This window comes from Mustela nivalis (assembly GCF_964662115.1).
Source record: "Mustela nivalis genome assembly, chromosome: 6".
NCBI classification, from domain to species: Eukaryota; Metazoa; Chordata; class Mammalia; order Carnivora; family Mustelidae; genus Mustela; species Mustela nivalis.
In genome coordinates this window covers 127,549,351-127,572,829 of record NC_139025.1, presented here as the reverse complement: position 1 = coordinate 127,572,829, position 23,479 = coordinate 127,549,351, and the positions used below count along the sequence as shown (strand labels likewise).

At 49.5% G+C, this 23,479-nt stretch overlaps 1 protein-coding gene across 3 annotated transcripts in view; it reads right to left on the bottom strand.

Annotated features, from left to right (window-relative positions):
* The window catches only part of PCSK6 (proprotein convertase subtilisin/kexin type 6), a 178,549-nt gene that overhangs the window by 66,705 nt on the left and 88,365 nt on the right, over nt 1-23,479 (bottom strand). For all 3 annotated transcript variants that reach the window (XM_082736643.1, XM_082736644.1, XM_082736645.1), the window contains 5 exons: nt 16,056-16,228; nt 11,101-11,313; nt 7,275-7,375; nt 2,442-2,545; nt 634-751 (listed from right to left, as the gene is read on the bottom strand). In XM_082736643.1, coding sequence (XP_082592769.1) covers nt 634-751; nt 2,442-2,545; nt 7,275-7,375; nt 11,101-11,313; nt 16,056-16,228 — 709 coding nt within the window. The remainder of the gene's footprint in view (nt 1-633; nt 752-2,441; nt 2,546-7,274; nt 7,376-11,100; nt 11,314-16,055; nt 16,229-23,479) is intronic.

Here is a 23,479-nt window from a genome sequence, read left to right as displayed (position 1 = left end):
TATAGCACACTGCTCAAGGCTTGTTACAAAAATCCCGTTGCTTAAACCTCTAGAAGGTTATTAAAGTCCAGGTTCAAGTGACACAGAGGAAAAGCGCTGTGCACTTTGGCTCATAAACTCCCTTCGGCCTCGGGGGAGGGGTAGATGCTGCCCCTCCTGTTCACGGCTGATGGAGTCCCACTGTGGGCTCCTGGGACAGGTGGGGCTGGGCTGGAGCAGGGCTCCCACCAAACAAAGAGGACACAAATCACTGCTGCCCATGTCACCCCAGTGGGCAGGCCTGATCGCCAGTCTGGGCAGCTATGCTAAATATTCTGGATAAGAATTTCCAGTACGAGGAACCATGGGGTGTCCAACTCCCTCCTACGGGGCAATTTCTAAAACTTACAGCAAGAGGCCTTGAAAGAGTCACAGTTTAAGGAGTGATTCTCTTCCAGCCCCAGAATCCGTAAGACAAAACACGGACACATCTATACACACAACTCTATACACACACACCGTCCCCGCCCATGTGTGCCCGCTGATGTGCACAGGAACGCGAGTGTGAACACCTCCCCCCTCAGTACCTCACCGCACAGTGGGGTCCACACTGAGATTTCTGAAAAGCCACGTGGTGCCTGAGCTGAGCCTCACCTGGGTCTCTTGTCTGTGGTGGCGACACACATGTGCTGGGCAGGCACCGCGGTCCACTTCTTCGCCTCCGTGACGAGGGCTTCTGCATCCACCAGGCCGAATCCATAGAGATGGCTGACTGAAAAGACAGAGGCTTCAGAACCCCCTGTCCCCCCACCTTGGGAATGGAGCAAGACCCGGCTCTCACACTCTGCTTGGCTCCCACGCAGGGCCCCAGATCCATGATGGCCACGGTCCTGGGACAGACCACTAGCACCACTCCTGGAGGGCAGAAACGTGGGCCATCTCCCTGCAGCCCTTCTGAGGGCTGCTCCAAGATCCCAGCTGCTTTAGCCTCCCCCTGACCTGGACTCCTTCAGGTCAGCAGTGTGGGCCAGGAAACGTGGCCCATTTTAGTGCAGAGCTGGGAAAGAACTGTCAAGAGTGAGCCTAGCGTTTTCTATTTGCAAGGCAGGGATGGGTTTCTCCCAACTGTAGGGACTTGTCAGCATCTGAGCTCCTTGAATCATAAACCAGACCAGAGAAACAAAAACCAGAAACCCTTTGGTTCATGTGGCCACCATGTGTAATAAACCAGAAAGCAAGGCTGGGTTGTTTTTTGTTTTTCTATTTTTTAAACTATTTTCTTGGCTTGCTCAATTCCCAGGGCATTCTGGGAAAGTGGCATTGCTCAGAACTCAGACTGTGAATGCTTATGAGTTGGCCCGATCCAGTGTTTATTGGCCATGGTAGGAGAGTTTCGAGGTTTAATTTAAGAGGCAGGGTCAAGAATGAGATACAATCTATTTTCCTATTTAATTAGGCCAACATTGAAATGTAGGTCAGGCCTTATTACAGCACACCACTACTACTACCATTCTTGCAAGACAAAAATGCATTAGGTCTGATCAAGCTTTCTTATTAAAAGGAATGTCCCTTGGAATTCACAGTGACAACACTGTCTGGTATTTTACAGGCAGTAGTATCAGGCACAGTGTTTAAATAGTTGGGCCTGAGCTTCAGAAAAGAAAAAGAAGTCCTCCCTAATATACCCAGGCCGACTGTAAATCTTCTTCAAGTATCTCTGGTAAGAAGCCAGACAGACAAAGCCAGTGGCACAGTCCTATAATTATCTGCTTGAGAGGCTCCAAATATCTGGGTTACAAGCCCTGACCGTGGGTTGATTTCATGGAACCTCAGTCTGTACCAGGCTGGGTTGGGGAAAGAAGCCTTGCTGTCCTGTGAGTTACTTCTATAAAACAGACAGAAATTTTGTGGTTAGAAAGTAACTTACATAACTATCTCAGTATTCTCACTGTACAAATAAGGTAACTGAGGGCCCATCTCCAAATCCTAGAGCTACTCAGGACTAAAAATGTAAGATGCCTTTAAGTGGCACACAAACTATATTAATAGTCACGGATTTGTCTGGATGTATATTTAAAAAAATAAAAATATAATCAAACCCGTGACCAACTGGATATAATGCAGTTTCCCTTTAAAATATATTTATGTAAAAAAATGCAAGTCAAGGTAAAGAGAACTATTACATCAATACTTGGTACAGGTGGTCTCTGGATGGCAAAAGTCATGATGTTTGGGAAAGCCCGAATTCTACGGCTCTTAGGCTTTTTTCTTAATGTCAGTGTGAGGTTACTTTTCTGAAATCTCAAGCTACTATTTCTGACTCTTGTTATTCTTTGAGGATTTGGGGATTATTTTTGAGAAGTCCCTGGCCCCCCTTTAATAGGGATTCCAACTAGTTACCAGGGGCCCTCCAGGACAGGCCAATCAGTCCCTGCCCAGCCCACTGGGAGTGGCCATCGCACCTTTATGACCGGCACCATTGACTTTCCAATCGTTGGCTTTCAGATGTGCTGGCCTGGATGTCTTCACCAGCAGGTGCTGGACGTCCCTCCAGGTTAACTGATTACTGCAACGACACAACAGAAGACCAACCCGTATGGGTCAAAATGACGGCTGTCCAGGCCCATGGGTGGTGGTGTGTCAGGAGCCAGCCCCAAGTCGGGACTTGAGGGAGCCCCACAGGCTCCATTCCTCAGAGAGGGTTTATTTCAGAACCTCTTTGTAAAGAATGGTTTCCAGGGATTAAACCCTAAGCTAAAAATGGTGCAGTGGGTGACCTAAAATCCATGGCATTCAAAACCCAGCCCCGCTGCCAAGATGTACCTGTGTGTCCAAGGGTTACTGAAGAAACTGTGGCAGGGACAGTGGGACATCCTGGGGTTTCCAAGTCCCAGGGGCTATTCTGCCATCGGGACAAGCAAATGCTATCGTGCGGGAAAGCACGCTCCAGCCTTCGTCTGCCCAGACCCCCCGCCCCCTGCCCCCGGTATGGCCCTAACTGCCCCCCATTGTAGTTCAAGATTTTCATTAACTCTAGATTTTAATACATTGGTTTTGGTGCAGAGTGGAAATGTTTCATTGAAAGAACACAGGCGCACTAATAAAAATGCACAGATCAGAGTTTTTGGGGTCTAAGATACATTGTCCCGCCCCTTCCCCCCCAAAACCAGGTTGCTTCTTCTAATGATACTCTATCATAACCCCCTCTGTCCACAGCATCAAGACCGGGTCACAGGCAGAGGCTGGAAGTACCCTCGGTGTAGCCTGCACCACACCCACAGTGGGTACAACTGTCTTTCCAGGCACCCAGTCTTTCTGTTTAAAAATATACGTAACAGAAAATTTACCAGCTTCCCCATATTTCTGTGCACCAGGCAGAGCCCGTAGTCCCTGCATGGGTGCAACATCCATCACAAACCACCTGTCTCCAGAACTTTCTCTTCTTCCCCAAGTGGAACCCTTTCCCCATTAGACTCTACTTTCCTCTTTCTTCCTGCCTCTTGGCTGCCAACCTTCTGTTTTCTGTCTCTATGAACATGACAACTCTGGGAACCTCATATAAATGGGACCACAGGGTATGCATCCTGTTGGAACTGGCTTGTTTCACTTGGCACGACGTTCTCTAGGTCCACTCACGTATGTAGCATGTGTCAGAATTCCCTTCCTTTTTAAGGCTGAAGCTTGTGTGGCCCCCACTGTATGTACACATTCATTTACTGATGGGTACTTATGGTATCTCCTCCTTTTGGCTATTGTGAGTAACGCTGCTGTGAACACGCGTGTCTGAGGAGCTCTTCAAGTCCCTGCTTTCAGCTCTCTTGGGTTCTACCCACAAGTAGAATTATAGGATCATACGGTAATCCTTTGTTTAAGCTGCTGAGGAACTCCCACCCTGAATCCCATGGCGGCTGCACCATGCCCTGGCCCCACCTCTTTGCCTGTTGACCACTGGGACCTCACTGTGGTTTGAGTCTTGGGGCACACATACATTCCTCCCTTGGGGTTCACTCTCCAGGTGCTAGCCCCAGTCTTCTCTGATTTCTCCAGCATATTCTTGCTGCTGTGCTAGTGACCTCACTGGCTTCCTGGCCACCCCCCGTCTCCGCATTGTGTCCATCAGACGTTTCCAGGACTTTGCTTGGCTTTCCTCCCCTGCCTTACTGCCCCTCCTAAGGGCCCATGGCCAATCTCATTGTTCAGGGGGGATTCTGAGGCCCCACATGACCCAAGGCCTCACCCTCTCCTATACAGACACAGGCTTTAGAACTCAACCTGAGTGGATAGGGCTGCACCCCTTGTTTCCTGTGTGAGCCTGCAAATTACTGGGGCGCCTATCGAGGATGGCACCAGCAGAAGGCACCAGGAAGCATGGGGCAGAATGGGTACAGAAAAGGAGAATGTTACAAACCATCTCATTAGGAGGACATCCATTCTATTCTGCACTCTGGTAATAAAATCAGAAATGTAGTTATACGAGAAACACAGCTAAGAAACAGCACTGGAAATGTTTTTTCAATGAAGATGAGACTGATGGGGAAGTCCCAAGATGGCCACAAACCAGGACAACCTCTGCACAATTCTTACCCATGAGGGTCTTTATTTTTGTTACATGCTGTCCATAGGCTCTCCCTGACCCCTGAGACCTCGTCCACACAGGACGATCTGGTTTTGCCTGATCACTTCAGTCCAACTGAACAGAGTCTGGAGGCCACACTGGGCACGGGAGTGGCAGGCCTTCTCCCCGGACACCTGCGCTATCCCAGTCTCCAACCTCCTCATCTCAGGCACGCAGGATCCCTTGTTAGAACCTGTCCCTTCCTTGACCAGTCCTGCAGGTTTAAATGCTCTGAGCTGACGCTGTTTCAGACTAGCCACCTGCAAATTCCTGAGGAGGAGCTGGAAGGGAGAGGAAGACAACTTCCAGAGTTTTCATGTGTCCACAGGCCAAGTTTAATGGGACAAGCTGGCATGAAATGAAGTTTGTTTTCTATTTAGTTTGGATGACCAAAACGCCTTACAAGCTTCCAGTAAGGAATGGAAGGAAATATTCAACAACGAATCGCTAAGTATGTGAATACCGCTTTCCACACAAGTAAGTAATTACTCAGATTTTTAAAAATTTTCTAGTTTTTAAAAAAGATTTTGTTTATTTATTTGACAGAGAGAGATCACAAGTAGGCAGAGAGGCAGGCAGAGAGAGAGGAGGAAGCAGGCTCCCTGCTGAGCAGAGAGCCTGATGCGGGGCTCGATCCCAGGACCCCGAGATCATGACCTGAGCCAAAGGCAGAGGCTCAACACACGGAGCCACCCAGGTGTCCCTCAGATTTTTTTTGTTTTTTTTCTAAAGAGCGTCGGAACACAGAAGCCAACATTTTGGCCTAAAAAGCAAAACTATTGAGCTATTCCTTTGTGAAACTGATAGCATTTGAGTTGTAAGTTCTTTTGCCTTGGACAAACCAACATGCAAACATCCGTAACTGCAAGGATCTAAGCAAACCAAATATGATTTTTTGAATCATTTAAAACCTCATCGGTGGGGCGCCTGGGTGGCTCAGTTGGTTAAGCCATGCCCTCACCTCAGGTCATGATCCTGGAGTTTTGGGATGGAGTCCCACATCAGGCTCCCTGGTCTGCTGCTTCCTCTGACCCTCTCTCCCTCTCATGCTATCTCTCATCTTCTCTCTTTCTGAAATAAATAAAAATTAAAAACAAAACAAAACAAAAAAACCAACCTCATCGGCGACAACTGACTACTTCAAATGGTGGAGTTGTTCTGAGCCAGTTTTGACGTCTACTCTAAATTTGTTTTTGACACCACAGTTGCCTGTGTGGTATTTCTTATTTATTTAAAAAGATTTCACTTATTTATTTGTGTGAGAGAGAGAGAGCACAAGCAGGCAGAGGCAGAGACAGAGAAGCAGGCTCCCTGCAGAGTAAGGAGCCCGATGCGGGACCCCATCCCAGGACCCTGGTTTCATGACCTGAGCTGAAGGCAGCAGCTTAACTGACTGAGCCACCCAGGCATCTTGGTTGCCTGTGTAGTAAACTCTTTTTTCTTCCTGACCCATCCTGACACTAACAACTCCGGAGTCTTTATTTGGCTTGCGACAGATAAAACATCACCACTGTCTTGTCAGTTTCTCTTTATAAAGGGCACCCAGATCAGCCGGAAGTGGGATTCTGGCACATGACGCAGCATGGGAGGTAGGCTTGGGGTTCTGGTCTTACGTAGGGCAGGAGACAGTGAGCTTCAGGAAGGAAAAAGAAGGGAAGGGGTCTCTTCACATCTATTAAGGGTAGCCTTAAAAAGGAAGGAAATCCTGACCCTCGCTACAGGATGGACAAACCTTGAGGACACAGTGTTATGTGAGCCAGTCACAAAAAAGCAAACCCTGTGGGGTTCCACCTACATGAGGCGCTTAGAGCAGGCCAAGAGACAAGAGGTGGACCAGTGACTGCCAGGACCTCGTGGAAGGGTTGCGGGGAGTTTTATGAGCTGAATTGCGTCCTCCTGAATTCATAGATTGAAGCCCTCGCCCCTAGTCCTTCAGAATGAGACAGGGTCTGTGAGGAGGTAATCAAGGTCGAATGGGATCATTGGGGGGCCTCACCCACTGGGACCAGCATCCTTACAAAAGAATCTAGACACAGACATGGAGGGAGGGAAGACCATGTGAGGACACAGGAGGAAGGTGGCCATCTACAAGCCAAGGAGAGAGGCCTCAGAGGACACCAATCTCACTGACACCTTGATCTTAGACTTCTGGCCTCCAAAACGGTCAGATCATTCATTCCTATTGTTCAAACCACCCAGTCGGTAGTATTTTGTCATGGCAAACCTAGCTGACCACTCCGGGAGCTGCTGCTTACTGGGTACAGGATTTCAGTTTGGGATGATGGAAACGTTCCGCAGATGGGCGGTGGGGATGGCTACGCAAGGTGAATGCGCTTGAGGAAATGAACATTTAGAAAATAATTAAAATGGGAGGGCACCTGGGTGGCTCAGTCGGTGAAGCACTTGCCTCGGCTCAGGTTGTGATCTCAGGGTCCTGGGATGGAGCCCCAGGTTGGGCTCCCAGCTCAGCGGGAGGTCTGCTTCCCCCTTTCCCTCTGCCGCTCTCCCCCGTCCTCCTCCTCCCGCCCCTGCTCCTGTGCACTCTCTCTCTCTCACATAGATAAATACGATCTTTTCCAAAAAATGGTTAAAATAGTCACCTTTAGGTTATGTGCATTTTACCATTAATAAAAACTTACAGAAAACAAAGGAGAAGAAGGGGAGGCAACTGGGAACTTACTTTGCTTCCAAAGCCAAGGCGATGATGCCCGCCACCATGGGGGCTGAAACCGAGGTCCCGGTGTGGCCATCTGTGCAGCGCTGCCGCAGATCCGTGGTGACCTGCGTGACAGGGTGGTAAGAGGCGGAGTCGGCTCTCAGAAGATGTCAGAGGTGAGTAGGCTGCTGAGGATGCTGCACCTGATTAGGTGTGGCCCCTGGTCCCAGGGACGGAAAAGGCACCACGCAGATGTAATCCCACAATTGAGGTTTCTGTCTGCTTCTCCCTGCTAGTCTGCTTTGCTCTCATACATAGAACAGGGACTGTGCCCAACCCCACCCCAGGTAGTGAGCTCATCACCGGGTGGGGACGGGGAGATAAGGCAGAGGGCAGACGGGCAGTAGGAATTCATACCACCTCACTCCGCAGACCTGCGTGCTGAGACACAAAGGTAAGAGAAGGAAATGAAGAGGCGCCCTCCATGGCAGAGTCCCCCAGTGAGACCACCTGCCATAGTCCACGTTCACGACCTCCAACTCACCCCTGACATCAAGAGCAGCTGGAAACACAGGCGGCGTTAAGGAGGATGCCCAGGGGGCCCAGAGACCATCCCCGCCTTTCCCCAGAAGATCAGTCCCAGAAGGTCACAGATCATTCTCTACCAGCACAGGTAGCTGACAGGGTCCCAAAGCGCGCAGCAGATGAACCTGGGGTGTTTGTGACCTTCACAGGGCCTGCTATGTGGGACAAGGAAGCTGGCCATTCTTCTTGGGAAGGCAAAGCTGGCTGCAAACCAAGGATGCTCAGCACACCTTCCTCGGAAGCACTGACACCAAACCGAGCTGGGTGGCCTAATTGATTTGGGACCTCGTTAGTGCCCAGCCTGATCTGTCCCTTCTCTTTGAAGGGACGCGGAGAAGCAGCACCGTGGAATCCCCATGCGTGGGTTCAGCTGTGCCACGCCTACTGTGCTAGATGGGATTCTGGCTGTCAAGCTACTCCCGTGCACCCTGCAGGGGCACAAACGTCGTTAACCAGCAGACCTTAAATCAGCAAGAACATCCTGGATTGTCCAGCGGGCCCGATACCATCGCCAGCCCCTGAGGAAGTGGAAGGAGGCAGAAAAGCGTGTCAGAGAGCCGAGGCAGAAGAGGGACCCAAACCATCTCCGGTGGCTTTGAAGAGGGAGAGAGGAGCACGTCAGCCAAAGGATGCCGGCGGCCTGGAGGCGCTGAGAACAGCCTTGCGCAGACAGCCCGCAAGGAAACCGGAGCTCAGTCCTGTAACCACAAGGAACTAAGTCTGCCAACAACCTGAATGAGCGCAGAATAAATTCTCCAGTAGCGCCTCTAGAAAGGAGCACGGCCTGGCCGGAACATGGATTTCAGCCTCAGGAGGCTCAGAACGGAGAGACACAGGCCTCCCGCTTGCCCTGCTGACCAACTCTGAGATAGTAACTCTGTACTCTTTGAAGCTGCTATGTTTGGGATGATTTGTTACGAGAGCAAGAGGAAACAGATCCCCCCAGCAAAAGCAAGTCTCCAGGAGCCAATCTGCATGACCCCGGGGAAAGAATTCACAATCCAGACCCTCTTCCCGATGGAGCGTCGTCCTCGATTGCATCCCGGCTGGGCTGACAAACATCCGGAGACAGGATCCAGCCTGTCTCAAGCACACCCAGGAAGACTGGACAGAAGCTGTGGGGAAGACCAGCCTCCTCCGCCCCCAGAAGGCATCCTGATGTTAGGAAGGGCTGCCGAGGACAGGGAAGTCCGGACAAGGATGCAACCTCTGACCCCAAGATCCTCCCCTGCAAATCGGCATAGTATGCGACCTTCCCAAGGTTTCTGGTGAAGGTCCCAGCGGGTGCCTGAAACATACTTACATTCAGTAAATGGCTGCCAGAGAGGGAAACTGAGGCTATCTGGAGAGGAGGCCACGCTGCCAAGAGCAGGGGAGGTCCGTGGCTGGCTCTCCAGCCTCTGAGAGAGGGTTGCTGGGAAGAGCGCAGAGGGGCCTCCGTACGAGGAGGGAATGGCTCAGCCAAGGTGGGAAGTCCCCGCTTCCTGAGACCAAACGCCACACGGGCAACTCTGTTGAGTTCAGTGAACGGAAGAAGGAGCCAGAGAATGAATGAGTGAGGAGTAATGCTAGGCTTACTCCTTTTATTAGAAGTCATGTGTCAGCTCCTGGCAATCCCTCCCTCCCTCCAGGCGAACACAGGCTCGGCAGTCACCCGACAGAGAGGAACAGAGAGTACGGGGTGGGACAGAGCCTTGCTTTCTAGCTGACACCTGCCTGAACCGCACAGATGACAAGCTGCCAACCACCCAGAGAAGTCTATCCCCTTGTAGGTTCGCTTGGAGGACTCAGGGCAAAAGCTGGACTCTAACCGAAAACAACAACCATAACAGCAACCAAAAACAAACAAACAAAACCCAACAAAAATGCCATGCATACTCTCAGAGAAGCAGCCCAGCCCAGGAAGTACAACTAAGTGATTTTCTCTTTTATCTTCCTCTTAAGTACACCTTTCTGACTGTATGTTATTGCTCAGAGAAGAGATTTTTTTAAAAAAAGAAAGAAAGAAAAAAGAACTAAGGCATTTTGTACCCAAGGTGTGCGCACACACAGTGTGATTAATTAAGCAAATAAAAGTTGCAAACCCTGCTCCCAGGGATGGGAGACGCAGCCGTCCCAGCACAAAGCCTTTGGTACAAAGTGTTCAATGACACAACCTTTGCCTCCTAATGCCTCCAGCCAGCAGGCATGTTTAATGAGACTCCAGCAAGCCCGTGTTTCAATGAGCTAGATTCCTAAATGAACAGGACACCGTTCAGAATCTCAGCCGCCTGTTCCAGGGGCACGTGCTTCAGTAGAAAAGGAAAATAAATGAATACCTTCCTTAACTAGCCTGGGCCACGGCCAGGCTGGTGGCCCAGCCACCGTGCAGCTGACCTTTCAGCCGGTATGGGGCAAAGCAGGTAACAGGGAGCCCGGTCTGCTCCCGCCGAAAAAAATGCGAAACATAAATTTGCAAATGATTTCTAGAGATGTGGCTCAGCGGCAGGAGAAATAAAAAGACGCCTCATGAGCTTGCTTTAAAATTAAACCATGTCTGGCCAGCTCCATGGTCTCATTTTTTAAACGTCTCAAAACCAACTTAATGACTGTGCATTTGAATTCTGCATGAATTTCGGCTCAAGATCCTCCCCCTCTTTGCTTTCCTTAACGTAGGAAAGTCTGTGGGGAAGGGAGAAAGCACACATTCCACCCATATGCTGAAAGTAAACAGTCCCCTTTTTTAAGAGAAAAATCACACTGGTGTTCATTGAAGGGAATGGAACAGACGGAAACCACGGCTCTGTCCAAAGTGTGCGGGGAAAGTCCTTTTGTTGGGAGAAAGAAGTGCGGGGAAGGAGACTTGGCTTTCTAAAAGACTTCAGTATCAAACCAAGACTTTCTCTCACTGCATCTGGTACGTTGAAACTGAACCAGTCAGTTGGATCCTAAGCGATGTGACCACAGAAATTTAGAGAGCTAAAAGGAGGCATGGCGCTGAAAAGGCACCCCATTCTTAAAAGCTATTTTTGGATCCCGAAAGCCAAGAGAGGCTTTTAATTGGTGTTTTGTACCAAAATTAGAAAGGCAGGGTCTGCGGTGGCAGCCAAGGGGCTGGGGTTTCCCTCAAGGCACAACCCGTTCCCCCATGGGTGAGGTCGGTACTCGGGGATCCGGCACAGACGGGCCTCAAGCCGGCTTCTCTTTTTGGGAGGAGGGAAAGCAGCTTGCCCCCAGAGGGCCGAAAGCATGCGTCTAGGCTGTCCACCTCGCCAGGAGAACTCACGATTTTCCGCTCGTAGAATGCGCCGCTGCTGTAGGTAGTGGCGAGCGTGGACGCGCACTCCTCCAGGTACCACGGCTTGTACCCGTTCTCAGTGGTGCTGCTCACAGAGACGGTATAGATGCTGTTGGTGTAGCCGTCACAGGAGCAGTGGTCCCCCTCTCTCCCGCCATTCCCGGACGCCCACACGAAGATGGAGCCCAGGCCTTGCCGACCCTACAGGGGAAGGAGGAGAACAGGGCGTCGGCCCCGGGCAGCCAGAACCTGGCGGGCCGGATCTCCCGCCTGCCCAGAGTTCTTCCTTCTGAATGTCCCTCCCAAGGGTCTGAGAAGGGTGTGTTCAGACCGTATGGAGGCCACGTGGTTCTTTGGGCTCTCCCACCTCTGACGACAGCCTTCCAACAGCAGAATCCCAGGATCACAGAGGACATGGCCCAGAAAGCCCTCTCTGCTCTTTAGGGGAAAATCAAGCTCCTCCTTTCCCCCCGCCAAAGGAGCTGTTCTAACTCCGGATCCATGTCTGGTTTCCATCATTATGACCTCTTGTCACAAAGAGTGAGCAGTACCGCAGGAATTACTGAGATGAAAGTTGATGGCTGAATTTACAACATTAATTTTTTGAGATCGTAAGAGCTAGTCCTGTTGGGAATGAAAGAGCTGGTCCTATGGGGCAGAGGGTGGATGTTCCTGAAAACCCAATGGAAGAAGCACATGTCTTAGAGAACAAACTGGTTTTTGCAAAGTGGGGGTGGCACCGTGAATTCTGGGTGAAGACTGGACAGGTGAAAAAGGTCATGACACCCCAAGGTGTCGGCCACAGGTACTGTTAAAGCAGTCAGGTGTGGTGCCTGGGTGGCTCTGTTGTTTGAAAGCCTGCCTTCGGCTCAGGTCATGATCCTGGGGTCCTGGGATCAAGCCCCATGTCGGGTAACCTGCTCAGCAGGGAGTCTGCTTCTCCCTCTGCCCGCCCCCTGCTCATGCTCTCCCTCTCTCTCAATCAAATAAATAAATAAGTTATTAAAAAAATAAAGCAGTCAGATGGTCAAACACCAATCAAAGCCAGAGGCTTCACTGTGTGTAGGTTTTCATTTTTCCAAACATACACATGAAAGCAAGTATTTGAAAGACAGTGGCAGTCAGGGTCAGTTCCTGTGGCTCTGTTTCATCCCACACCCACAGAATCAGTGACTTTTGACTCAACCAAGTGCTCGCCCCAGTCCCAAACACTAGTTAACCACCCCCAGGGAGAACTGACCCATTCTGTCTGAGTGGCTAGACCTGTTGGTGATGCCCAGCCAGCCCCAGAGAGCAGCGCCAACACCTATCGCCATGAAACCCAACCCACAGGGCTGATGACTTTGGTATCCTAGCCAGGGACCCTCCTTTCCAAACACGTGGGAGAAAAATGATACTCATGCTCAAGAACTGGCCAACTTAAAGGAAACTTGCAACAAAATTCTGCAGTCTCCATGGAGTCTGACAGAAACCTTGCTGTTGACTTGGATAGCGTTACACTCACCCAGGGTTCGAGTCCACCCCAGGCTCTGCAGACCCACCTGCTTGGAAAGCCCCATGACTCTCCGCTTTGTAGCCCAACTGGACGACAGTCTCTTGCTCTTTTGTGAGCATTTGTCATGACTCTGACCTTTCCTCCAGTTTCTAACCTGAGGCTCTCAAAAGAACCCACGGGAGGTCCCTCGCGTTCACCCAGTCCTGCTGCTCAAGGCTGCCTCACTCTCTCGGCTTTGCACGTCTCCCAGGTGGACCTGTCCGCATGGCCAAGAGCTCCACAGAAAGGTTACTCACATTTAGCCAAAAAAGGTCAACCTTCTGGAAGAAAGGCACCAAGTACTGTGGAAATGTGGTGTGTCTGTGCATGTAATTACCTATAGGGAGAGATTAATTGGAAGCTAGTTCAAAGAAACTAAAATCAAAATGGCAAGGTATTTAACCCATCAGAGCCCATCTTTCGTCCATGAGAACCATCTCTCAGACGCTCCCTACCCCATTCCAAATTATTTATGAAAGGCTGTCATTTTGCAAAGTGGAGGCTACAACCTTATTATTCTGGCAGCACAGAAAATGCCCCCAGACAGCACTCCTCATACATGAGTGTGCACACAGGTCACTGGGGGTCTTGCTATACCACAGACTCAGACTCGATAGGTCTGGGGGAGGGTGCCCGAGATTCTGCATTTCTATTGCACTTCCAGGTGATGCCTGCATGGCTGCTTCTAGACCCCACTCTGAGGAACAAGAGTCCACAATGCCAAAGGTCCCCATCTTCCACCTTACACTGCACAGTTACTCCTAGACCAATCCATTTTCTAAGGTGTCAAGGCATCAAGCCCCTCTCTTCCTCCTTCGAAGTTTCCTGAGGAGGATGTGAGACCGAGGTGGAGAAGAAACCCAGATCTGAGGAGTGAAGACAGGTTTTAGCTGTCTCTGAGGATTGTATTTTCACTTCCGAGCTCTTGGAAGCCAAGGGACAGAAGCTATAGGGCAACAGTTCACCCTAGCTGTGAACTTGTGTTTCTGTTCAGGGAAAGTCACAACCTCAACCCAATCCAAACCTATTTCAGTACCTCCCCTGGGAAGTGAAGGGCTCAGCTGTGAACTCCAAAGCACTGTGCCCGAGGACTTGCAAATGGCCGGAGTCTGGACAAGGACAGTGTTCCTAGCCTCAGAGGTGTGTTGCCTTTCCCCTTTGGGATGACCAGCCATGTGAGTGGTAAGGCTTCCTGAGGACCGATATCAGGCACATCTCTACATGAAATGGTGGTCTCCAAAGTCTCCTACCATCAAACCCCATCATGTACCAGAGATGAAGTCAGACATGACAGAAAAGACTGATAAACGGGGCATCGAGGAAGAAAAACAGAAGGGGGGCGGGGGATATGGTCTGGTTTAAGATCATCAACTTTCAGGAGGATTTTCAGTGACAACTTCAGACAGCTATGATTTAAGGCTCCCTATATGATATATTTTACTTCAGAATGACTGGGGGTGGAAATGGAATGGCTGCAGTATTTCAAGAAACTGTGACAAGAATGACGGGGAGGCACATGGTGCCCTCTGAAACTTCTTCACTCCCCTGACAGCCCAATAACGCCGATGCTCTTCAGAATCTGGAATGCAAAGAGCCCTTCTCTGCAGCTCCGGACTTTCCAAAGTCCTGCATGGGTTCAGTTGACACAAAGCTAAGTGAAGTTGAGATACCCAGCAATCATTTGAAAACAATCATGAACTTCTCTCGGAAATGGGGGACCTTGTTCTGAGACCTCAGATCTTTCAAAATCACCTCACAGAATGACACATGTTTCTGATTAACACCGTTCCGAGCAGTATCTTCCCCACAGAAAATGCGATCTTTAATGGACAGCTTAAATTAAAGCTTAACTTTTAGGATGCCCTACTTGTCATCGAGAGTGAGATCCATGTGATCTAGTGGGTGGTAGGAGCCAAGCACGGGGAAGATAAGATAGTTTTACTTGGCAGTCCCTTGTAGGCAGCAGCTGACTTGGTCACGCCTAAACCTTCCAGCATCCCTGGGCCAGCACCTGGCACAGCCCAAGGCCTCAGCAGCCTGACAGAAAGCAGGCTTTGCATTTTCTTAGAGTCACAGGGGACAAAGGAAGCTGGGTGGTGTCCCAAGCATGACCATGAGGTCATATGCAAGGTTGGGGACATGCAAAGAGATAAAAACTCAGACCCCATAAAAAGGTCCTAGAAAATGACCAAACTCAATAATCCAGAAAAGCAATCAAGTCCTATTTTTTAGAAGAAAGAAAAAAGTGGAGAGAGTTAAAAAACAAAAAAATTGCTCTTTTTTGGGTAGGACTAGGGGATGGGCATGGGGAGACAAAGAAAGGCTGCTTTTAATAGGATCCTCTGATAATATTTGATTTGTTCATTAATCACATTTTAACCATGGTGTAAGGGTTATAATAAAATGAAGACTTTTTAAAAAAACGTTCTGAAGTATAATTAATAAAAGGAAACTGAATCCCCCCAACCTCCCATTTGCAGCCCTACTTTCCTGCCTCCCATAAGAGAAGTCGGAAGTATGAACGCTGGCCCGGGGCATGCTTGGACTTCCTGCCCAGCCCCCACCAGCATCACCAGGCCATACCTTGTACTCCGGGTTGGGCCTTGTTGGGCCACCCAGGGCCACCCGGACACTGACCGCAGCTCCATCTGTCTGTTCCAAGAAGCTGTCCTCGCCCGGAAATCTGCCTCACCAGCTGGCTTGTAAGAACTGGGTCATCTCCAGGTCCCTCTCGCCCTCCCCCTGCATGTTTGACTCCCAAGGATCCAGGACTAATGATCACAGAGTGACTGTGGGTGGGCCTCCTGGCCCGGGGAGAAGCAGCCTGCCAGCCTCCTCTGCTTTCCCTCGGCTGGTCGGCAGAGAAGCTGCACTAGAAAGTTTGCTCTGTTGGGTCCCTGCTGAGGCTCTACCCAAGACATCCTGAACATGTTAAACTGTGTGCTGGCAGGGAGGTCAACAAGGCTAAGACTTCCGGTTTGGTGGCAGGGACGGCGGTGGGGGGTGGGGGTGTGAGGCCCAGGACATCCCTCCCACCTACACAAGGAATAGGCCAGGTAGTTAGACCAGGACACCTACTGCCCACCTGCCTACACCTCTCAGCTGGGGTGAGTTGGGGGCTGTCAGGCTTCAACCAGAGTCCTGGGCCTGGTGGGTGACCAGCAGGCACCGGCTGGAATGTCACTCCATGACAAGGTGAAGTCCTTCTGCTCTGGCTGGTAGACAGTCACTCCCCTGAGCCCCGAAATGACTTCTCCCTCACCCTGGTCACGGCACAGCAGGGCCTTCCTGGCCCCATTTTGGGGGACTCTGGCCTGTGTCACTCTAATTTTTAAAAATTTTTTTTTTTTAATTTAAACTATTCTCCCCCACCCCGGCCAGATCCCCCGTAGCCCTAGATGACTCCCACCTTTTTAATGCCGTACTCGAAGGCCTGCTTAGCCAGCCGGCCAGGCCCGTCCACCGTCTTCCCATCGTCGTCCGGCCCCCAGCTGGCGCTGTAAATGTCGATGTAGTTGGGTCTGATCCCCAGTGACTTGGCCTCAACGACATCCGTCACGTCGCCGTCCAGCATGCGGATGCCTGAAAGCACACAACGAGGGCCCGTGCATCCCTGCTCTGCACTTTTCAGGGCCGCACAGACCGTGACCTCAGGGCACAGGGGACCCCGCAACTGCCGGGGCCCGGCCAGAGAGTCCTCCCCCCATGCCCCACCCAGCTCTGGAATCTTCCAGCTGCATTCTGGAAAACCTCTCTCCCCATCCTGTGCTGGTCGGTGTGAAGGAATTCAAATGCCATCTGGCCCACGCTGCAGTTTCCCCAGCACGGGACAGCAGCGCAGGAAACAGAACTGTTTGGAAAAGATAGGATTTAAACCGTTTCCTTGGTAGCACGCTGTCACTCTGGTACTTAAAAGAGGAACATAATAGAAGGACGATGATGATTATTTCTATAATAGAACTCTGGAGTCATTTTCAACTTTCCCTGCTGTCAACAGTTCATTTCTCTTTCTTTTTCTTTCTTTTTTTTTTTTTTTTTTAATTACTCCCATCTCTGATTTGTAACTAGGAGCTTTTCACCTGGAAGACGGAGAGGCACACCCTAGGGCTTCTTAAATCGCAGTGTGTGTTCAGGCTTTGTGTTTCCCAGAGGGGCCTTTAGGTGGTGGGGGTACCCCTTCCTCAAGAGCACCCCAGAAAGAGAGGGAGAGAGCCACGAGCCTCTCCCAGTGCCTGCGTCCTCGGCTGGGGGTAGTGTCCCCACCCACCCCGTGTCCAGCCTTTGTCTCCATTCCTGATCACAGTCTATTTCTAGCAGGTGTCGTGTTCCCAGGCCCCACCCAGAGAGGGGTCCCAGTGATGCTGGCACATGATGGGGAAACAGCGGTAATGACAGGCAACCAGCACCTCCTGCCTGGACAGTAGCAGATACATAAAATCAGACCTCTCGGAGGGAGACTTAGAAAACTGGGGCCACCCGACCCCAGATCAGCACGCTGGGTGACTCTGCTCGGTCCCCACAGCCACCTGGCCTCAGAGGCCCCCAGGAGCCCCTCTCCCACCAGGCCCTGCCCCATGTGTGTGGTGGTCGTGCCAATGAATTTGAAAAATCTCGAGCTATTTAAGACATAACAGAAAAGAGGACTTTTTCTGATTATAAGCATCACATATTGCTCTCTGCAGAAAGCTTGGAAAATAGAGAAATCACTAGTGATAATATTTTGCTTATTTTCTTCCAGTACTTTTCTTTGGCCCCAACATGCACTTTCTCTCCAAGTTCTTTTTTTTTTTTTTTTTTTTTTTTTTTTTACCACAGAACTTCATACACAACATTTCCCTGCACCATTTAAGACTCTTCTAAGACGCGATTGTAAATGGTTGCAGCTTCCCCTCCCGCACACCCTGGCCCGGGCAGCGCTTCCTCTGAGGTTCACCTCACGAAGCAGAGGCCCCTTGCTCCCCAGCCTGGACTGGATCTCTTCATGCCATGTCCTAGCACCTGCATCCACATACTGGCGGGCACACCAAAAATAGAATCTCTGAATACAACTGATTTTAAAAGAACCGTGACTTTTCCCCAGAATGAAGAGAGACGGTACAGGGCTCAGGCAGGAAGAACCATGGGACGGAGACTCTTTGAGGGGATTGTCCTCCCCAGGGGCTCAGGGACAGATGTTTTATGTCAATTAAATCATCCTGTCCCACCCCTTTATACTGTTAACTGTCGAGACGCTCTGCTGTCACTTTTGATGGATGGTTGAGAGGCAGAGATCCCCCAGACATAAATTCCAAATGATACCCAATCTCTCAGCCAGTAACACACGGATTGTAGACCAACAACTGAAAGTAGTTTATGATTTGTCAGGGCGAGAGACTTCCTACCGACAGAGCACGTGAGGATGACTGAAATGTAGTAAATTCTTCTACCCTATCGATTCATGCTGCCCAGATTTGAGAGTTCAGGTTGCCCTGAGGTGTTCTCCTTAACATCTGCCCGGTTGTGAACGGAGAGAGAAAAGGTCAGGCGGGGTCCCTGGGAGGCTAACTAGGACAGTTGAGAGGGAAGGTGCGCCATCTTGGCCCTCCACGTGGGTGGGACACTACAAGCCAACTGGAAACGCCTGCTCTGAAAGTTTGGAAATCATAGTCAAAATCCGTGTCAGAGAAATTTATAGCAAAACAACAGTGGAGACTGAGGACTGGAGTTCAATGATAGTGCTGAAAGCCATTCAGGAGCGTCCACCCAACAGACACGGGTAGTGAGAGAGGGGGTGGTGCCTGGAATCGTTGGAAGAGCCATCATTTGTTGGCTAGAAGGTCTTAAAAATGAGAAGTAGAAAGAAACTTTAACTCCAACCCTGTCTGTTCTATTTTCCGGCTTCCAATCTATTTCCTTTCCTCTCTTTACTACCTGTGATGGGCTGAATGTTTGTCTCAATCCCCACATTCACATGTTTAAGCCTCAACCCCCAGTGCGATGAAGGCAGGAATTTTAGGAGGTCACTAGGTTTAGATAAGTCCTGAGGGTGCCCCCCCATCCCACGGTGATGGGGCGGGGTGGTACCCTCAGGACTTCTCTTTCTGTTATTAGAAAGAGTCATCAGAGAGCTCACTTCTTCTGTCTCTTTCCACCGGGTGAGGACACAGAGAGGGTAGTCATCTTCCAGTACTTTTCTTTGGCTCCAGCATACACTTTCTCTCTGAGCTCTTTTTCTTACCACAGAACTTCATGCAGAACATTTCCCTGCACCATTTAAGACTCTTCTAAGACGCGATTGTAAATGGTTGCAGCCTCCCCTCCCGCGCACCCTGGCCAGGCAGCGCTTCCCCTCACAGTCTACCTCATGTCAACCAGGCCTCCATTTCCTGATGAACGTTATAGTACCTACAGAGGTGCCGGAAAAACTAAAAAAGTTGATTCGGGTCAAGTGACTGACAGTAAGCCCCCAATGTGCATGTTAGTGGCTAGTGTGAACCCACTGAGCCTCAGTTTCCCCATATGTAAAAATGGGAGTAAAGACACTGAATTCCGGGATTGTTAACAAAAATGAATTACTTTTTACCTTTATTTTCTTTTTCTTTTTTTCTTTTTTTAAGATTTTATTTATTTATTTGACAAAGAGAGAGAGATCACAAGTAGGCAGAGAGGCAGGCAGAGAGAGATGGGGAAGCAGGATCCCCACTGAGCAGAGAGCCTGTTGGGGGGCTCGATCCCAGGACCCCGAGACCATGACCTGAGCCAAAGGCAGAAGCTTAACCCACTGAGCCACCCAGGCTCTCCTTTACCTTTATTTTAAAAACATACTTTTTGATAGGTATAACCACGTGTTAGTGATAAAGCCTAAAAAAATGACTGACACCCATGAACCCTCCATCCATTCACTGCAAATATAAACATGACCCACTGGGGGTTCTACCCACACAGAGAAAATGGCTCAGGATTTTGGATGATTCGTCTCACTGCCTTTAAAAAAACTGCTGTGTTAATACAACTGTATGTTTGCTTAAACTATACATCGCTAAGTTTGGTTTGTACTGGAAATGGATCCTCTGTTGGCTATACACATTAGAAATATCTTCTCCCAGTTGATGCCTTGTCTTTTCATTTTGCTGATGGTGCCTTTTGGTAGACAGAGATCCTTAATTTCAACCGAGTAAGAACAACTTCCCTTTGAAGACCAAGGGAGCTATAATGGGGGCCAAATTTGTCTGAGTTCGCTGAGTTCACTGACATATCTTACGGGGGTCCTTTTTCCCTTTCAAGGGTGGGGTTGTCCCATCAGTTCAGCGCATCTCCTCTTTTCGGATTTCTGGGTGGACAAGAGGAATCAGGGTGATGTGAAATGTTCTCCCTCTCCAGTCACTGGTCTGTGAGCCCAGGGCTTCCGTCTGTGTCAGAGACACGAGGCCCAGGTGCTTGCTCAGCCGTCAGCCCAAAGATAGGGGCCATAACCAGTAAGGGACATTGGTCATGGGGTGTGGCAAAGCTGAGGGCTCGGTCAAGATTAAGAGAGCTTGTAGCAGGGGCTAAGGGAATAGGGGTCACAGAGTCCTGGGGTGGGAATACTCAGCTCTAACCTTGGACCAGGATCTCAAACTCTCTGAGCCCTTGTCTTCCACGACATTTACCTGGCTGAGGAGTTACGAGGATTCAATCTGTTGAGGCCACAGCACCTGGTGTTGTTGGAGAAATGGTGGTCTTGTTCTATGTACCCTTATATCCCACAGTGGGCTTTCTGGGGCAGGAGAAGGCCCAGTCAGCCACACAAGCAACCAAAGTCAGTACTGATGTTCTAGGGCCGATATGTAACCTGTTACTTTAGACTTCTCCATGCAAATTATAGGTGTGGGAAGGCCTACTTAAAAAAAAAAATTCGGTATAATTAGCACGAGTACTCTATTTGCTTCTGGTGTACAATACAGGCATTTAGCAATTCTATGCTGCTCAATGATCGTGCGTACTTTTGAACAAGAACGAGATGCCGGGAGACATCAAAAATATGTAAAAACAGACAACTAGGATAATTTCTCAACACCTCTCATGATGCTTTTCATCTCAGAAGAAGAGTAACTCTTGTGTGAGGAAGAAAGCATCACATATTTAGATTTTAGTGAAGCATCTATTTTCCCCCAACACTGACAAGTTGCCAACAAAGAAAAGGTAAATATTTTCAGTGGAAACCTGCTATTCCAATATTAGCCTTAAATGTGAATGGTTCTCTGGAAACGCCAAATTGAAGAAAACAGTCATTATTTCTCTGATGAAAAAAGAAAGGCCCATTTAACCACAAATGGTCAGGTACCAAACGAAAAAAATGGGGCCAGTCATTTGTTTGGCAAATGAGCTCTGGGTGGTTGGTGGGTTCACAGTGGCAGGACAGATGCCTGCCTGACTGTCCACTCTGATGACCCACCTGTCTGTGGGAGGAGCACAGAGGAGAAGGACAATGGTGCTCTTCAGGATCCAACTAGTTTGTGTCTGGGTGAACAGCTCAGAGTGCTCTGGGGGCTCAAACCCCCAGGAGACAGCTCTGGTGAGCACAGAAGCCGCATCTAGGAGCGAACCTCACAGGCTTGCCTCTCTTTAAACAACACAGGCGTTCCTATAAAACTCCCTGAACCCAATCAATATTTCACATGCTCTGGAGAACTTGCTGAAATGAACAATTTTACAAGTTCTCTTGGTCAAGTGTCAACAACCAGCAGCCCTTTTTTCAGAGTGATCCGTCCTGCCTACCCCTCACCTCCCTCCCCATTAATTTAGAGTGCAACTTTCCAAACTACAGGCCTGTGGACGTGCCCTGGAGACACCGCATTGACCCTGAACTTTCTGAGGAAGCTCCACGTTAAAAGACATGGCAAGGTCAGTGTGACTGGATTTGGAGATAAGGTCTTTAAAGAGGTATTTGCGGGAAAACAAGGCCATCTGTGTGGGCCAAAATCCAAGATGACTGGTATCCTTATAAGAAGGGGAAATTCAGACACAGACAACACACAGACGGAGTGATGACCATGTGAGGACACAGCGAGAAGCAGCTATCTGCAAGCCAAGAAGGCAGGCAAGGAAACCCAACCTGCCAACACTTTGATCTTGGACTTCTAGCCTCCAGAATGGAGAGGAAGTAAATTTCTGTTGGTGAGCTAAAAAAAAAAAAAAAGTGGGGGAGAAGCAAGGAGAAGAACACACACGCGTGCACACACACACACACACACACACTCACATTCACACACACACACACCCCTTCAATACAAGAAGTCAGTTATCAGTCCTGGTTGTTGACCTCTGGAGGAAGGCAGGACATTTTGTTTATTGAAAAGCAATGTATTTTGCCTTCAGCAAATGAATGGCAGCAAGTAACATTAGATTGTAGCTTCCTGAGTGTGACAAACAGGCCTCCCCAGCACATTTTGCTCATCAATCCTGAGTTTATTTTAGTAAATCCACAGAGAATTGGTTTTGTTTTGTTTTGTTTTTGTTTTTGTTTAAGCTGGTTTCGTGTGTTTGTTTTTTGTTTTTGTTTTGTTTTGTTTCGTTTTATTTTTTTCCACTAAGACTATAGTACATTCTGTTCTACCAGCAGCCATTCTGGGCCAAGTGAGGTTTCAACAGTTGTTTAGAAATGTTATAAATCTTGGGACACCTGGGTGGCTCAGTTGGTTAAGCCACTGCCTTCGGCTCGGCTCAGGTCATGATCCTAGGGTCCTGGGATCGAGTCCTGCATCGGGCTCCTTGCTTAGTGGGGAGCCTGCTTCTCTCTCTGCCTCTGCCTGCTTGTGTTCTCCCACACTCACTCTCTCTCTGACAAATAAATAAATAAATAAAATCTTAAAAAAAAAAAAAAAAGAAGTGTTACAAATCTGAAAGGTTTCTGTCAACCCCACTCATTGCCTAAGACTGTGATGGGACTCTCCAATCTCTAAATGTGGCCACATATGACAGCCTTGTTCTAGGAACCCCTAGGAGCTGTGGTCTGCTAAGTTGTTAAGGCACATCTACGTTTGCAATTGTGACATGAAATCCTTAGGGACCATTGGTCGATGACCAAGCCAAGTCTCTCTTGGTCTCTTGCTCTGTTCTTGATTTCCAGATGGAGCCAGGCCATCTCCTTCCAGAGTGGAAATGCAGCTGTATAGCACTAGTATACCAGCAAACTCCTGGGCAGGTCCTAGTAAGGACCCAGGGTCAGTGAGATGAGGCCCATGGCAGCAAGGGTATGGCATTCACCATGCCTTTTATTTTCTGTGATTTTGATGCTCTGTCCTCTCAAGGCCTGTTGATTCTGGAGGGACTGCTCACCTTCCCACCCCAGGGCTGGCCAGTTCCTCAAAACAGTAAAGAACACTCCCAGGAGGCATGTCTTCCATGTACAAACCAATCAATCTGGAGCCCACATCTCCAACCTCCTTCTTTATGGATCTCTTGGTGCTCTGGACCACCCTCCACCTGCCCTAATCACCCCATAACCAGGAACCAGACAACTAAGGACGGCCACTCAGTCCCAGAGCCCACTGGAGTTATTCAAACGAGCCAATCCTAACTCTGCTTATTCTGCCATGCCCACGCCTTCTGGCAGAAACCACTGGAAAGGCTTCAGCCCACGACTTGCCTTGCTCAGTCTGCCTCCTGACCAACCCTTGTGCTCGCCCTCCTGGCCTCCATGGCTTAGAGTGCTCTCTCCTCTTTCGAACTGTGAGTCACAGGCTCTGCTCCATGGCTACTCTCTCCTGACCTGCTGACCTCACCAGGCCTAAATACTAATGAAAGCTATAGCTTAAAACAGATCCCTCTCCCATCATCAGCTTCTGGTGATTTTTCGAAGAATGGTAAAAACTA